Source organism: Camarhynchus parvulus, chromosome 12 (assembly GCF_901933205.1).
Source record: "Camarhynchus parvulus chromosome 12, STF_HiC, whole genome shotgun sequence".
In the NCBI taxonomy this organism is placed as follows: domain Eukaryota; kingdom Metazoa; phylum Chordata; class Aves; order Passeriformes; family Thraupidae; genus Camarhynchus; species Camarhynchus parvulus.
The window spans coordinates 7,946,038-7,962,113 of NC_044582.1; the positions used below are offsets into that span (position 1 = coordinate 7,946,038).

General features: G+C 38.4%; 1 protein-coding gene across 2 annotated transcripts in view; it reads right to left on the bottom strand.

The window, feature by feature from the left end:
- Positions 1 to 1,358: 1,358 nt before the first annotated feature.
- IL17RD (interleukin 17 receptor D) overlaps positions 1,359 to 16,076 on the bottom strand; it is a 56,150-nt gene continuing 41,432 nt past the window's right edge. For both annotated transcript variants that reach the window (XM_030956588.1, XM_030956586.1), the window contains exons 3-13: positions 15,661 to 15,786; positions 13,750 to 13,868; positions 12,978 to 13,098; positions 11,899 to 11,943; positions 11,653 to 11,804; positions 11,205 to 11,270; positions 10,293 to 10,347; positions 9,249 to 9,359; positions 7,456 to 7,640; positions 4,310 to 5,246; positions 1,359 to 1,836 (exon numbers count right to left, since the gene is read on the bottom strand). In XM_030956588.1, coding sequence (XP_030812448.1) covers positions 1,721 to 1,836; positions 4,310 to 5,246; positions 7,456 to 7,640; positions 9,249 to 9,359; positions 10,293 to 10,347; positions 11,205 to 11,270; positions 11,653 to 11,804; positions 11,899 to 11,943; positions 12,978 to 13,098; positions 13,750 to 13,868; positions 15,661 to 15,751 — 1,998 coding nt within the window. In that variant the 5' untranslated portion in view covers positions 15,752 to 15,786 and the 3' untranslated portion in view covers positions 1,359 to 1,720. The remainder of the gene's footprint in view (positions 1,837 to 4,309; positions 5,247 to 7,455; positions 7,641 to 9,248; positions 9,360 to 10,292; positions 10,348 to 11,204; positions 11,271 to 11,652; positions 11,805 to 11,898; positions 11,944 to 12,977; positions 13,099 to 13,749; positions 13,869 to 15,660; positions 15,787 to 16,076) is intronic.

The following is a 16,076-nucleotide window of genomic DNA, read 5'->3' on the forward strand; positions in this document are numbered from 1 at the left end:
GCCCTCCAGATCCAACACATGCTGACCCAAATGATGACAGAATTCCATATTACAACTGCAAAGCATGTCAGAGTCCTGCCATTAATTGTTATACACAAATAATTGTTACAGCACTTTCTTACTCCATCTGTGATAACCATCTCAAGAGTCCTTTGTTTGGAAATTGCAATGATTAAATAAAAACTGACACAAAGAAACCCAAAACAAAACAAAAACAACCCGTGAGCTTTACAGCTACTCAGCCAAAATCATCACTTAATAGTTCTATCTCATGCTATTAAAATGGATAATAAAATGTAACAGTTAACAATGTCTAATTCTCATCTATTAAAACTAAGAGAATATTTGAGGTATTTGAGTTCTCCCTTAATTATCTTTAAAGTAACCTCCTGCTAGTGGAATGTGAATTCAGGTTAAATGAGCCAGAATTTGACTCTGTGACCAGAATGAGCAAAGGCACATTGGTGAGGTATCCTTTAGTATTTGCTGTGCCCATACTTACTGTAATAGTGCCTGGAATTGCAGTTACAGAGACGCATTTCATTTCAGAAAACTTGCTCCTGGGACACAGGAGGGACATTTTGGATGAAGCTTTACCCACCTGGTCACTGCAGGAAACAGGACATGCCTGCTCTGTATCAGCACATAAAAATGGCCAGTGGTAGTTTTTGCATTTTTCCTTAATATAACACTATTGACAGTACACAATCTTAATCACTAAGTGATGATAAGTAGTGTAAACTGCAAAATAACTCACTGGCTTCTGTTAACTGCTTGGCTCAAGACAAAGTACTCCTGCTTGTTAACTGCTGGTCTTGGCTTGTTTTAGCCCAGGTGGTTTTGTAGCACCTGTCCTTGAATGATATTATGAACTCCCCATAAATCATACTCCTCTCATGGCTGAACAAACCTAGAATATCTTCAATATAAGCTATGGTCTTCCTTCTCCCATCTCATTCTTTATATCAGCCCTTCAGGAAGAAACAGGAAGCTTTGTTTCCATGGTATCATTCAGAACATGGAGGACCTGTATTTTTGTCTATTTAGAATGATGCTCAGCCTCAGAATGGGGCTGTCTGTGAGTCACCACAGCCAGACTGCAGAGGAGACACAGGAGATCAATGCAGGGGAGGGAGACATGCACTGGAATTAAATACTGACACACATTAGCATCTGGGAAAAGGAGGCTGAGGAAGAGAGCTCAAACATTTTGAAAAGAAAATTAATTCTGATGGAGAATTTCTTGATGTCACCTTTGGCATTTTATCTTGCTTCTGAAAAAAATCCTGTTCTCATTCACTACAACACTCCTGCCATCAAGTACATCAGCACTTAAAACTAGAAGCTGGACTACAAAATTTCCTAAGGCTTAATGTTCCAAACTATTTTATGCCCAGTTGCAAAGTTATTCCTAGCAAAAAATAGTACATTTTGATTATAGCATCTGTAAACAGTGTAATCTAATGACATTTAAATTATAACAGGAATTATTTTAAATGTATGCTCTTCTGGTTTTCCATGCTACATTTTTCAAATCATGAAAGAGTTTTTATAAAAATACCAACAGATTCAAGTTTACTGGCCACAAAAAATGGAATAACAGATCTTCTTCAGGGGCAGTTTGTTCCTTCACGTAGATTTGGTGCTGAGACAGTGTGGTAGTTAAAGCACAATCAGAGGCTGTTGATAAAGTGGCAATGCATAACAATGTTGTAATGTATTATAAAGGAGCAATTGCCTGCAGTTCATCAGTGTGGATGTGGCAATGAAGTTCTGCTTTACATATTCCAGGCACTAAGAACTTTGTAGCAGTCATTACAGGAGGTTCTTCTTCCCCTATAAAAGGAAAAAAAGTGACATTCATTAATTGAAACAGAGATTTTGTACTCATCATTTCAGAAACAATGCCAAGAAAACTTATGAAGTGCCTCTGCACCACCTTGTCAGGCACTCCTGAGGCTAAACTGTCATGTCAGCAAAATGTTATCTAGAGGTACAACACTGATTTTCTTCCCAGGCTGGACTTCTTCGGGAAAATCTCATTAGTGAATGGCCCTAGTAAAGGTTTGGTTGTTGGTACTTCATCAAAATTAAACTGGTTTAAACTCCAGTTGAGGATGCCAAATATGATGATATCTTTGAGAATCTTTACTTTGCAGACCAGTAGTCTGCTCAGGAACTGCACTGAAAGATAGAAAGGATTTATGAAAGATAAATCAGGAACTGCACTGAAAGATAGTAAGTTAGGGGATTTATGATTTTTATTCAAAAGATTATATCAAACTGGCCTTTAAAGGAAGAAAGGAAAGATCTTTTGAGATTCTAAATGTCAGAGCTATTCACATCTGTTCTGACCAAGTAACAGGTAAAATAAGTAAAAAACTGAAATGTAGGGTGAATTCAGAGCAATAATTTGGATGTGTCTATCTCTCAGAACAAGAATAAAAGCTTAAAAATTCTATTTACTCCTCTCATTAGCACACATACAAATATTAGGGCTGTAAATGTTTTGTATGTCTGGGACACTAAAGAAATTTAACGGGTTGCAATCTAAAAGGGAGATGATGGTTTTAGAGCCAGTTCCAGTGCTGTCTCCTCTCCTTTGTGACCTGCACCTCATCAGGGCTGTGGTTTGGGTGAGGGAGGTTTGGGGGAGCCAGTTTGGGTGGTGCTTTTGGATGAGGACAGTAAATGGGAAAATGGCAGAAATTGTGGTTTCTTGAGACACTGGAACATCAGTGCAAAGATCCAACTCTATCAGCAAGAGCTCTAACGTTCAACCTCTACAGCTGGAGCATGTTAACAAGGGGGTATGTGACTTGAGAATTAATTACTGGGAAGACTGCCTCTTTCTTCCTGTGCCTCCCTGCAGCTGGGACACCCAGCTGACAGCTCAGCCATTGAATCAGGAGGGGGACACTGGGAAAGCATTCTTCCAGGCAGGCCATACGTTTTACACTAGCATCTGACTTTCACTAGAACCTTTACAGAGATCATCTGCACTTTTTCACACAAATGTGAGAAAAGACTCAGTTAGAAGATGGTAGGAAAGTAAAAAATATAGTTTTAATTCTGGAAACAGAGTAATTGTGGCTTCATTAATTAATTAAAACAGGAAATCTGTATTTTTTTCCAACTGGAGTTTTTTTCAGATTTTAACTATTCAGTCACATAGACTATCTAACTGATAGGTGCTATATCTGTAAATCAGCATTTGTATTCTCTTTCTCCAAGATCATTCTGGCATCAAACATTAGTCATGAATAATCTAAATAAGAATTTAAAAAATCATTTACCCAAGAGAAAAGTCTAGTTAATGCACTGTCAACACTTATTCTAGAAAGCAGAATAGCATACAACCATGAAAATACAATATTCACCTGCAGTAGCTGTGTGGGAAATGGATTTGTACAGAGTTTAAGTTTTACACAGCATACTGTGTAAGCTTTGTGTTAAGTCTTAAAAACTCTCTACAAATCCATTTCCCACATGGCTGCTTAAGGAAAATCTCAGCAGAGCACTTTTATCATATCAATGCAATTGCTGAAACATTCCACACTGAGATAGTTGTGATGCCAGTTCAATATCCTGTAACTAGTAAGGTTAGATCAGTCTTTTTATACAGCCTGAGGCAAAATTTACACCTTCTAACTGGAGGTATCTGAGCTGGGTGTCTGTTCTGGAGAGTGTCTTCCAAGCATTTAAATTACTCCATTGAAAGCCATTTGTTCACTCCCCAGCCCTGTATCTGGTGAGAAGCCTGATGTCATTCTGAAACTTGAGTTAACCACAGTACAGAGGATACCCCTAAAGGATCCAGTATGTGCTGGAGCCAAACAGGATGCCAGGTTTAGATTTATGGCTGGCTGTGAGAATGCTTCACCATTCTGGATTACAGCACACAGCTGTCAGCTGAAATCCCAGCTGCCAAGGGGTCCCTGGAAGGAAGAAGCTATCTCTCCAAGAATAGGTCAATTAACGAGCAGTGACTTATTAATAGAATTTTAGTGAAATCTTATCTAGCTAAGATTTCCTCCACACACTGTAAGTTTAGGAAAAATTCATTTTTCCAAAGTTACTCTACCTATTTTTATCTTTATATGATATTTTTATTTTATATATTATTTTTACTTTTATTTTATATTTTAAAATATTTTAAATTTTGTGTTTATTTTTACCATCTTTACAGAATGTTCACCTTTCTCTGCAACCTTTTATATGGCTCCTCACATATTAACTTACCTATTTGGAGATGGCAGAAATATGCACAGTAACTGAATGTAAGTTTGGATACACTGCTGTATCTTACCTAAACCTGATGATGAAGAAACACTTCCTGTAATGGAAGATGTTTCCATTTGGTCTGTCAATAGTCCTTCCATTAAAGGTAAAGATAATTCAGATGAAGGGACAGATGAATCATAGATCCCAGAATCTCGAGGCATGTCTTTCAGATTTGAAGCTTTAACAAGATGTAGCAATGGCTGAAGGACAGAGCTGCCACCACCCTGAATGTCCTGAGTTTCTATATCTTCTCCAAGGTTTAAGTGCTGAATGATACAGTGAGAGTCTGAATTCCCCACTGAAATGTTTAGATCTGTTTTCAGGTAAAAATCACTATCCATCACCTGTTTATTCACCAAGTCATTTAAAACCAAGCCTGAATCAAATTTTTCCATGACAGGCTCCGAGTAGTGTAAAGAAGGTGGAGGGAAGGGAATGAATTGTTTCTCAAACCAATCTGGTTCCTGATCAATGAACTGATGCATGTTGCAAATAGCAACATAAAGGGACCTCCCAGATTTGCTCCTGAAATAATTCCTTTTACTGATGTTAACAGGAAACCCCTCTGAATCCTGCACACTAAGATCTCTGGAGTGTAAGTGTGAATAGAGCTGGGGGAGATTGTCCATGAGTTTGTATTTTGTGCTCAGATCCAGAATGGCAGGGATGTCTCCCTCACAGGAGTAATCAAAGTAGACTGCAATGAACTTGCAGAGGTCAGCTGAGTTCTGCTTGGCCTGACGAAGCTTCTCTGCAACTGTCAACACAGCAAAGAGAAAGGGTTCTCCTTTTCCTGCATCTTTGGCTACTCCTCTGTGCTTCCAGTTCTTTTTTTCAACAAAGTATTTCATTCCTTTGGAACACACAATGATGATAAACTGTGACTCATTTATTTTTTTAATAAGCCACTCCTTCTGATCTTCTTTACAGCTTTTCAGATCTTCCCACAAATCTAAAGCCACCTAAAAAAGTGGGAAAAAAATCTGGTTAAGTTTAATATATATAAACCCAAGTGGTTCCTTAAAAAAACCCACTATGGATTTGATACATAGCAATATTTTTGGGGGAACAAAAAGAACATAGAAAATGTGGCTGGATGAAGTAAATTACAATTAACTTATGTAATCAAATTTGTTATCATCAATCGACAATAAACAATTGTGCTTGCCTCAAACATTTACCATTGTATGTCTGGGTCCATAATGTGCTGAATTGAAGAAGACCTTTAAGGTCAAGTCCAACCATTCAGCCAGCCCTGCCAAGTCTACCACTTAACTGTGCCCCTAAGTGCCATATTCACTTATCATCCTTGCATATTAATGAAGTGTGATGCCAAGAATTTTCATATCTAGATAGAAACACAATTAGTGCCTATAATATCAAGATCTTCCAGTTAGGATGCAAAACAACAGCAATTTTATCTGATGAGAAAGCTCTGAAAGTTTTATCCTAGGAGTTATTTTATTTTGTACTTGGTCAAGCTTTCTGACCATTCTACATTATCTGAAATGCTTGTGTACACCAAGATGAGGGACACAGTGCTTCATCTCACAGGAGGAATGAGTAGTAGGATGACAGAAAAAACCAGATGTAAAAAACTTGCATAATGGACACACATAAAATCACTTATAAAATCTTTGAAGCATTTTCCAGAGAACAACAACTTTTGCTCTGCTGTGTCACCCACAGCAGAGTGGAAAACTTTGCCCTATCAGAAGACAGAGTAGGTGCATGCCCAGAACACAAGGACTCCTGAAAACTGCTGCCACACAGTTGGCTACAGGAAGCAAGTGATCCTGCCTGAGGTGCTGGTCAGCTGGACTGAAGATCATTGTCAGCTCCTTCCAAACAGACAGCTCTAGCCTGGGGAGGAGAGGTCATTTTACTGCTGCCTGGGAGATGTAGGTAGTTTTGTGTCTAGTTTTGTTTCTGTTCTTCAAAATCCTGTGTGGCCTGCTATTTGTGAGAAAGGATTTTTATTATGGACAAGCTATTATTTTAAATGGCTATTAAATGTCACTGGTTTTATCCTTTGAGAAAACATTCCAATTCCATATGAAAAATACTTGTGCAACTCTTCTGTTATGCGTTAAGCATCACTTTTTATATTAAACTCCACAGCTTTAATAACAACATGTATTATTTCTGTACATAGGTGCTATCACTATTTTGTTATATCAATTTTGTATGCTGTCCAAGACCATATATTCCATGGTTAGAGCACTAAGAGCTCATCTCAACACTATTCCAAAGAGGGGCAGTGTAGTAGGGCTGAAGTACGTCTCTAAAAGGAGTTTCAAGTAAGTTAGTTACAAAATAGTTTATCCTGAACTATTTTAAGCAGATGAAAAAGCTGTGACCATCCCCGCCAAGCACGAGGCCTCGGCTGTGTTTCTGTGTTTGGTCACCAGAGAGCAGAGCTGCTGTAATGAAACCCAGCTCCAGTTCAGGCCAGTCACATCCCAGGGGTGGGGGAAAAAATGAGGCACAAAGAGATCAGCAACTGTCCTGCCTTTTCCAGCTGGAAAGTGAAAAACGGGTCACATATTGATTCCATTTCAGACAGCAGTATGAGATTCTAGGCCTGCTCATTCAAAGTAGCAATTCAAATGTCTCTCTCATACCATTCAAACAAAAACGAAAAAAAAAAAAAGAGCTGCTGATTTTACAGTATTAATGTAACAGATGGGAAATAAAAAATAAAAATCAATTAGTAAGTACATGCTGTCAACAAGTAATGATAATAATGCAGTTTTTGCTCTATGAGCAGAAGTCTTGATAGATTCAACTTCTTTTAAATTACACTTTAGGAACACCAAAGTGTATCAGGTAGACAACAATACCTCTTTGTGGCTGCTGACTCTAAAGATGTAAGGCCTACTGAACAGAAAAAGCACTTAATTCAAAGCAAGCTAAACATGGCTGAATGAAAGTCCTGAAATCACGATCTTTTACTATTCTCTTGGTTTGGGTTGTTTTGGTTTCTTTACACTGGATAAGATCTGTTAATTTCCCCCAGTAAAGAAAATTCATACAGCCTAGATTTAGAAAAATAACAAAAGTTATCTCTTTGGAAAGGAGTGACTGAAATACCAACTTTTCAAGCACAGAATTTCGGGAGTGCTGTTTCAATTAAGGAAAAGTTGTTTACATATGAAATGCTGAGTTTACCTCACAGCCACAGAAGTCCTGAAGAAAATAAGCAAAGCACTGGATGACATTAATGTGTTTCTGGCAGTCTTTGCTGGAATAGCAGATGAACACTTTTGGCCGGGGTCGAAGTCTTTCCACATGGAGACCTGCAGCATATGCTGAAGATTCTGAGCTCTCCTCATCTAGATGGGAATATATATTTTCTAAAGTGCAAGAGAAAAGAAAGTTTTGTTTTGGGCTTTTATTACTTTTGTAGGCTTTTTACTAATGCATGCAGTAATGTTTGGTTTTTTTTCCTAAATATTTTCCTCTCCTTTCCATCCTGAAAGATAAAAGTTGTACACACTCTATTTATCCAGCTTAAGAGTTGCTGCATGTGGAATACACTTTCAAAGTCAAATGTGCAGTTATTTCTGCCCAACTCAGAAAACACAAGGAAGGTTTATTTTATAAATAGAATGAAGTTGTTTCACCTTTCGATCTCAACAGTCTTCACATCTCTGTTCAAACACTATAAGCCTAAAAGATGTATCATCTTCAAGAGTTCCCTGTCTAACAAAGTCTCTTGTTAAAAAAACCCAAACCACAACATAAGGAAGGTAAGAAAATTAAACTCCAGGTCCACAGACCCTTTCAGGATATCCTACAAGATTTCTCTAGTATATATACACACACCCATGTTTGGACATTAATTTGAATTAAGATATGATTAATTTAAACCAAAATAGCTATTAGTGTTTATTTCCTTGCATAGATCCTTTTATGCTGGAGCATAAAAGTCTGGCCTTACGCCAGACTAATTCAATCTAGTTCTACAGCTGATTAAGCTAATTTGGAATAAAGTATGAGTATTTCAAAATACAAATATCCATCCAGGGATTCAATTCAGAACAATTCATCAGGAATAACTATTCTGGAACAAATCCTCAGAGATTTGTCTGGGTTTTTTGTTGGAACTGTGCTAGCTGTGAGCAAAAAGGATATATACAGAAGACCAGGAGGTAAAAGGATTTAACCCAGCTGGCATATAGCACTTGTAGTATATCTCAGTGCCAAAATTCAGGTGGATAATATAGATATGTGAGGTTTGGAGAACTAATCTCTTTTTCCATTATTCATGAAACCACATGATTCTTTAAATTCAGTATAAAAAGCCAAGGTATTTTTAACATTTAAATGTATCAAGTGTTGCTTGCCAGCTCCTGGATACAGAGGAGAAGTCAGCAAGGAGGAACGGAATCTAAAAACATCTGCAAGCAGGGCTTACAGTAAATTTAGGAAGATAGCTTAAAATGAAAGGTAAAGGCAACTTCCAGGAAAGTGAGCAAATCTGGAATAGCAGCTGTATATAGTATTCCAGACAGCACTGTGAATTGTATTGGCATCACATGGCTTTACTTTCCTTCTGATTCAAAATAAAGATGAATTAGGTATTTATGAGTAAAGTAAGGGAATGTTTAAAACATACCCATTTACAAATCTGTTTGTAATCTACATGGTCACGTGGTACTTTCTCAAAGAAAAAGACACATGAAATAAAAAATATTTTCCAGTATTGCTTTTGTTGTCTCCTTTCTACAGTGAAGTCTTGGTCTGTGATACAATACTGTCTAGGCAACCAATTACCATCAAGCATGATTAAGAATTTGCTGTAAGTTTCAGCACGCATAAAGCTGAGGGAAGGAAGAACAGAGAAACAGAAAAGCAAGCTTTTCAGATAAAGGTATTTCTGGAGTCAGCCTATCAATGAGGACTGTTTTGGTTGCGAAAGCACATCTGTCAGTGGCACTGCACTGAGTGCACGCTCCCACCTTGCTGTTTCTTGCGGCACATCACGGTGAAGAGCGTGGCAAAGGCAGAGATGACAACCAAAGGCACTGTGATGGCAATGGCTCTGATGGGGCCAGCCCAGGGAGAGTGCACTGCCAAAGAAAGCACAATTAGCCACATGCAAATCAGCTGCATTACAATTATCAAAACAAATCCTCACACTGGGAATGCAAAACTGCTGCAGTACTCTATTATCAGGTAATTGTCCAAGATACAAGATATCAAGTATGCTCAAATATCATGTTCTCCATTTCAAATTAGGTTTTATGGTGGTTGCCCCACTGCCACAGCATCAGTGACTCTCGTAAGTAACAAGAGCTGCAACTCACACCAGCCCCAGGAGAACAGTCCCATGACAAATAGTTTGGATGAGTTATGCAGTAGTCATTTGGACCTGACATGTTTTGTTCCAGGGTGCTGAACCTGCCCCTTAGAAAGAACTGCCTTCCTGCAGAGCTCACCCTGAGAAATGTGCATTAGGATTCAGTGCATTTTATCCACTGCCTCCATCTGTGGCTGTTTTGAGGTGCAGTTGCACTCTGAAATCCCTATTTAGCTTCTCAAGACCAGGTCTGACCCAGAGGCATGTGAAGCATTCACCTGACAGTTCTCCAGACTGCTGGGTTTGGTACCAGGGCTGAAAGACACAGGTGATGCGATCAGGCTGCTCCCACAGTTTCACTGCAGTATTTCCACACTATTGCACTCTCTGTTGTATGCAATTAAGGTTATCATTCCTCTCATCCACATATACAACAAAAGCCACCTTTCCACAAAGATTTCTCATAGTGGATTGATCTAAACTCCACTAAATAGAAATGCACAGAGATGCACATGTGTATGCTCAAGTGTGCGTCTCTATTTCTTTTTCATTAGATCAAAAAAGCACAGCACAATTATCTCAATAGTCTAGATTATGGCAAACAGATAAAGGTCAAATAGAGATTTATTTCCAACATAATTAAAACTGAATCTAAATTAGTACAGTAAGTATAAGTATATTGTTTAAAAAACAGAATTCATACCTGGTTTTAGTGCATAGTGCATTGTTTTCCTTGTTGTATTAGTGTCATCAACCAGCTTGAAAAAGTAAAAGATTAATTTTTTTTTTTCAATATGAAAATAACTGTAACAGCTTTTATGACCAAATGTGAAGAAAGGTACTGTTCAAAAGTTAAAACTAAAGGGCAGCACAAACTAGTATAATAAAAATTGACCAAGAAAGAGAATTCCAATTAAAAAAATAAAAATTAAAGTCCAGGAATTATGCAGGCCCACAACTTCAGATTAAGGCACAAAGTGTGCACTCATGGAAGCAAAGCTATGGAAAGGTCAAGAACATTCTGATGCCTTGAGATTCTAGTCTTTGTATTTTTATGTATTCATCCTGTACCACATTAGTGCACAACTCTAAACTCCATATCAAGTGCTAGTTAACTGTCCTCATGTTGTGGTGAGACAAACAATCCCTCTGGGCCTGTGATCCAAGGACACCCTACAGCCTCAGGCCCTGAAAAGTATAAACAAAAGTGAATTGGGGGAGAACAAACTGGGGGAATTTGACTTCATTAGCTGAAGCTGTAATTGGAGGATTAACTCCTGATATGTAAATGGACCAAACTTATATCTGTGTGAATAACTCCTGATCATCATCCATTTTGGGTGTAGCCCCCTGGGGAGGCTTCATCTGCCCTTTATATACCAGAAGGCCCTTCATTATATATCTCCGCTTTTATTCTTCTAACTTTGTCTGGCCTCTGTTTCTAGGTAAGCCCTAAAAAGGGATCATTCTAGAAAATTTATGTGCCCAAGTTACTTCAGTAGGGATACCTGGAGTTCAATTCTACCAGTGTGATTTGAAATATTTTAATTTTACTCCATTTTCCCATTAACATTTTCACTTAGGTGTTGTACAGAAGATTGTTTAGAAATGTTACCTCAATGATATAATCCCCTGGAGACACATTCTGAAGCACACAACTTGTAGTGTCTGTGTTCTGCTCCTACATAAAGAAAGAATATTTTGCAAGCAATTCACATACTTTGAAAACCTAATAAAGAATTCACATTGATTTAGAAATAGGCAATGCACTCCTGTATTAACACACCTTAGACCAGCAGAACTCAGTCTGCCCATTCACTGATACAATGTCTGCTTGCAGAACTGACTTGTGCTATCCAAGCCCAACGGAGTCCCCAAGCCTGGCTGTGACTGATGAGTGCTGTCACAGCCCAACTGTTATTTACATAACTAGTTCCAAATAGTTTTACAATTTTAAAACTGACACTATTTTATAGACAGTTTTTAAAGTTTCTGTAAGACCTTACAACACCTCATGTTAATGGGTGCTGTGTTTTTAAGAGCTGCAAAACTCAGCCACGTACCTGTCTGCAGGTCTTTTGCTTAAACAGTCCTTCATGCTTCAGTTTGTAGTGAAGAAAGTAGTACCTAAACCCAAAGTTGTGAGGGGCATGATCAAAGGACACTTGCATGTTAAAACCTTGCTGGGTAACATTCACATTCCTTGGCTTCCAGTCTGTCAGAGGAGACATTCATGAATTGCAAAATGACTCTTCAAGTACAGAAACTTTTTAAAAGATTAATATATAGAGATATTACATTTTACTTACAAGGTTTGCAGACAAGGTTTTCTGGCTGTAGCAACAATTCACATGCTACAAATATAGAGAAAAAATATTAATTATACAGTATCAAACTGCTATGCTATTTAAACAGTAAAGGAACAAGGGCCAAAGTAGGGAGCTCATTTTGAGAACTCTCACTTCTTTCCCAGAGTAAAAGTGCCTGGACTAAATGCATTTTGCAAACTTAACTCCTTTGTTATGATTTCAAGTCCCTTCTCATCTTTATATGAGAAACAGAGATCTATTAATGTGAGTATCACATTTCTTAGCCAGAAAAAAGGGATAACACCAGGCACAGCACATCAGGAGAGGAAGTTAAAACTAGTCTTAAATGTATTTACTCAGAATAAGTAAGTATGCTGAGCACTACTACTACTGTACAGCGTTAACAGACAGACTGGAAAATACCTTAAGCAAGTTTTACAGGGGAAAAAACCCTTAGCAGGACAAATATCAACAGTTCACCCCAAAGGGTACTTGGAGTTTCTCACCATACTCTGTGAGAACTGAGGAGCTTACTCAAATTTCTTCTCTACACCTCCAATGAGAATTGCTAAGCAATTGCAAGAAATCCAACTTGATCTGCTGCTATCTAATTTTAGATGTCCTCCCTTACATCTGTCTGTAGATAGCTGTTTTTAAATTGTAATCTCAAAGGCAAAAAACAACCTGCCCTTCTTCACAATGTCCAGAGAGGAGCAAACCATCTTCAAGAGTTACCTGAGAACCACAGGAACAGTCCTGCTCCAGGCAAACCTGAGATAATCTCAGGCCTACCTGACACTTCTCTTCTGGTTGCTGCCTAACACTTATGATCACACATCACACATTTATCTACGGCACGCAAATTCTTTCTGCTTAACACCCAGATCTTCCTTCCACAACAGCGTCAGTAACTACTTAACCCAGACTCACCCAACATCATCACCCACTACAAAAAAACCAAAATGTTGGGAAAACCAAAATGTTGAGGGGAGGAGAGGCCCACTGAAGAGATGATAGGCAACACTATACAAAATGCAACACTACAGTACATGCAACAACATATTATGTGCAATACTTACATCTAGTTCTGAAGAAAAATGGGTGATAATTACTTTCATTTTTAATGGAAGGAAAAGGAACAATCTTTACAAAGTAATCTGTTTCAAACTTCAAGTTTACAAAGGGCTGGGACTCCATTCCCTACAAAAAAGACATGATTACACATATTTTCAAATCAATGATCATAGCTGAAAGTATTCTTCAAAACCAGCCCACAATTTTGCAATCAAAGGCTGAAATTAATACATTAAGAATCCTTTCTCTACCCCTCTATTCCAAACTGACATGAGGAACCTCAATCCATAGCTGGATGTAGACTATTACAGATGTGCATTTGTACTCCAGTCACCAAAATGACAGTTCCCAGCTTCAGGAAAGTTTCTATCAAAAGGAACAAGATCTGTCTCTAAAGCAACCAATATCATTAACTTCACCAATAATACTTTTGGGACTCTTTTACAAGGGCATGGAGCAATAGGACAAGAGGGAATGGCATCAAACTGAAAGAAGCAAGGGTTAGATTAGATATTGGGAAGAAATTCTCCAGTGTGAAGGAAGTGGGGCCCTGGCACAGGTTGCCCAGAGAAGCTGTGAATGCCCCATCCCTCCAAGTGTTCCAGGCCAGGCTGGATGGAGCTTGGAGCACCCTGGGATAGTGGGAGGTGTCCCTGCCCATGGCAGGGGGGTGGAACTGGATGACATTTAATGACCCAAACCATTCTAGGATGACAAACACCTTCAAGACTACTCACAGTCACACACCACAAACTTGTCTTGAAACAAAGCACTTACTGTTCGTTTAAAACTGGGGCTGAGCTGCTTTGGATCTTTTAAAACCATCTGCTGGCATTGTCTTCCCTCTGATTTTAACTCCTCAAGTATTACTCGAAATCCTTTCAGGTATTCAATCCCTACAAACAGCAGGGCATTTAAACAGAAGGTTAATATTTCAAAATGCATAATGTGGTATTTAATGCAATTTCAATATATTTCATTTAAGAATAAAACTTATCAGTCATATGAAATATGTTTGTATTTAATAGCTGTTGCTGTATGTCAGTTCTGCATATTCCATCTTGCCTGTCTAGAGTTCAGTCTTTGGCCAAGGTTACAATCACTGCATACTTGTGTAATGCTTGGAACAGAGGGGCCCATGTCTCATCAGGGGCTTCCAAATTACCACTGCAATGTAAGTTATCAGTTCCCTTCTTCACGTTCAGAAATACTCCATAGTAACTTCACATTTCCATTTTAACAATCAAATATAACATTTTGGTAAATTATAGAAATAGTCCTTTATAAATTTTACTATCATGTCTGAGACTACCAGATTAAAATGGTAACAATTGTTACAACTTCTTTAGTTCTAGTACAGTAAGGGCTAACAGAAAACTTGACTTAAATGGAATGGAATTTATTCCAGTGCATGTATACTTCCAGTTATTCCTAACTGCTGCCAGAACTACACCCATTTTGTTCAAGTTACTCTACTGCAACTTAGCACAGTGTCTTTACAATGTTCTCATCACAGAATTACTTCATGATATGACTAAACTGAGTCACACTGATGTGAATATCCCAGGAAAATGCCGGTGTTACCCTGTGACAGTTTTGTGGCTCAGGTATTATCAAAGGCACCACACAGCTCTTTAACTCTCACTACTCCAGCTAATTGCATCTCTTCAACAGCATTACACATATTTATCAATGACACAGTCACAGCTTTTGTAAGCTAAATGCTACATAAATCAAAATTGACTCAGTTTATGCTGTGCTTGTCAACCCAAAAAATAAAACTCCAAATGTATCATTTTCCACCACCTCCTCTGGTTCACTGGTTTTCACAGGTTTGTGTGTTTTGATTAATGTGTCACAATTTTGTAGAAGATAAAGTGTTGCCAAATGTGTTCTTAGCATTCATGGAACAAAAGCACTGTTTGTCCTTACACAAAGACCCTCAAAGTGCCCAGTTCCCAGGTTACCCAAGATTCCTGAACTGCGGTTCTGTCCTCAAGCTCTCCAAAGGATTTACCTCTGGTGATCACAAGGAAAAACCCAGGCTTTGTTTCCCATGGATGTTTGATTATCCAGTCTGCAGCTGAGGATTACCAAATGCCTTCAACTGCACAGTTCTGCAGAATTCAGTGGAATTTTCACATATTCTTTTAAAGCCCATAAATAAGTTTCTCAGTGGAAATGGATTTCTGCACATCCTCAGTTTTGGACACTACTGCTCTAATGGGGAACAAGATACTTCCAGTGACATTGAAGTATTTGAGGAATACTCTAAATCACCAAACCTGGCAAGGAAACACATTGAACTCTGTATAGCTGTAATTAGAAAATGTTTTCCACCTGTAAGACAATCTGCATCTTAAAGAACCTTTAAGTGTATCAGGAACTGAACTCAATCAATGCCACTGAAAGGCACCAAAGCCTTCGGGCAGAAAATGAAACCAGGGACAGTTTCACAGCTCTGAAGAGCAGGAATTCACTAAGCTGGGATAGTAAAAAGCAGTGTATGACTGCAGAGAACATCCTAGTTTTAAGAAAAAAAAAGGATCTTTGCAAAGGTGTTAAGAAATCCTTTCTTTTTAGGCAGTGTGCATCATTGAGTCCAAGCATAATTTAATTATTTGATTTAATACCTATGAGCATGAAGTTATTACCAAATCCATGAGTCCACTTCCCTCCAGAACTTACCAATGGCATTTGCTGTCCAAAGGATCACCACAGCCACCTGTTCCTGGCATGCAAACTGACTGATAGTGATGTTCTGCACATCTCCAATCATGTGTCTTCCCACTGAACTCAGATACGGAGTGCAGTCTAAAAACATGGACAAATAAACACTTGAAGAAAAACATTCTAGCTGACAAATTCCCTAACATGTGTTCAAGACTGAGCAAAGTAGAAGTACCAGTGAATTATTTTCTATACGGACTACACTGCAAATCTAGATGAAGTTTTTGTCTCAAGACCCAAAACCCCTCAAAACCTCACAAATCACTGAGCACAACCACCTGCACTGTGTCACAGGACTCCCAAGGATGTTAGCAGTTTATACCACCAGTGTAACCTGTCACCCATCACGTGTACTGGGACTCCCAAAAGAGAAC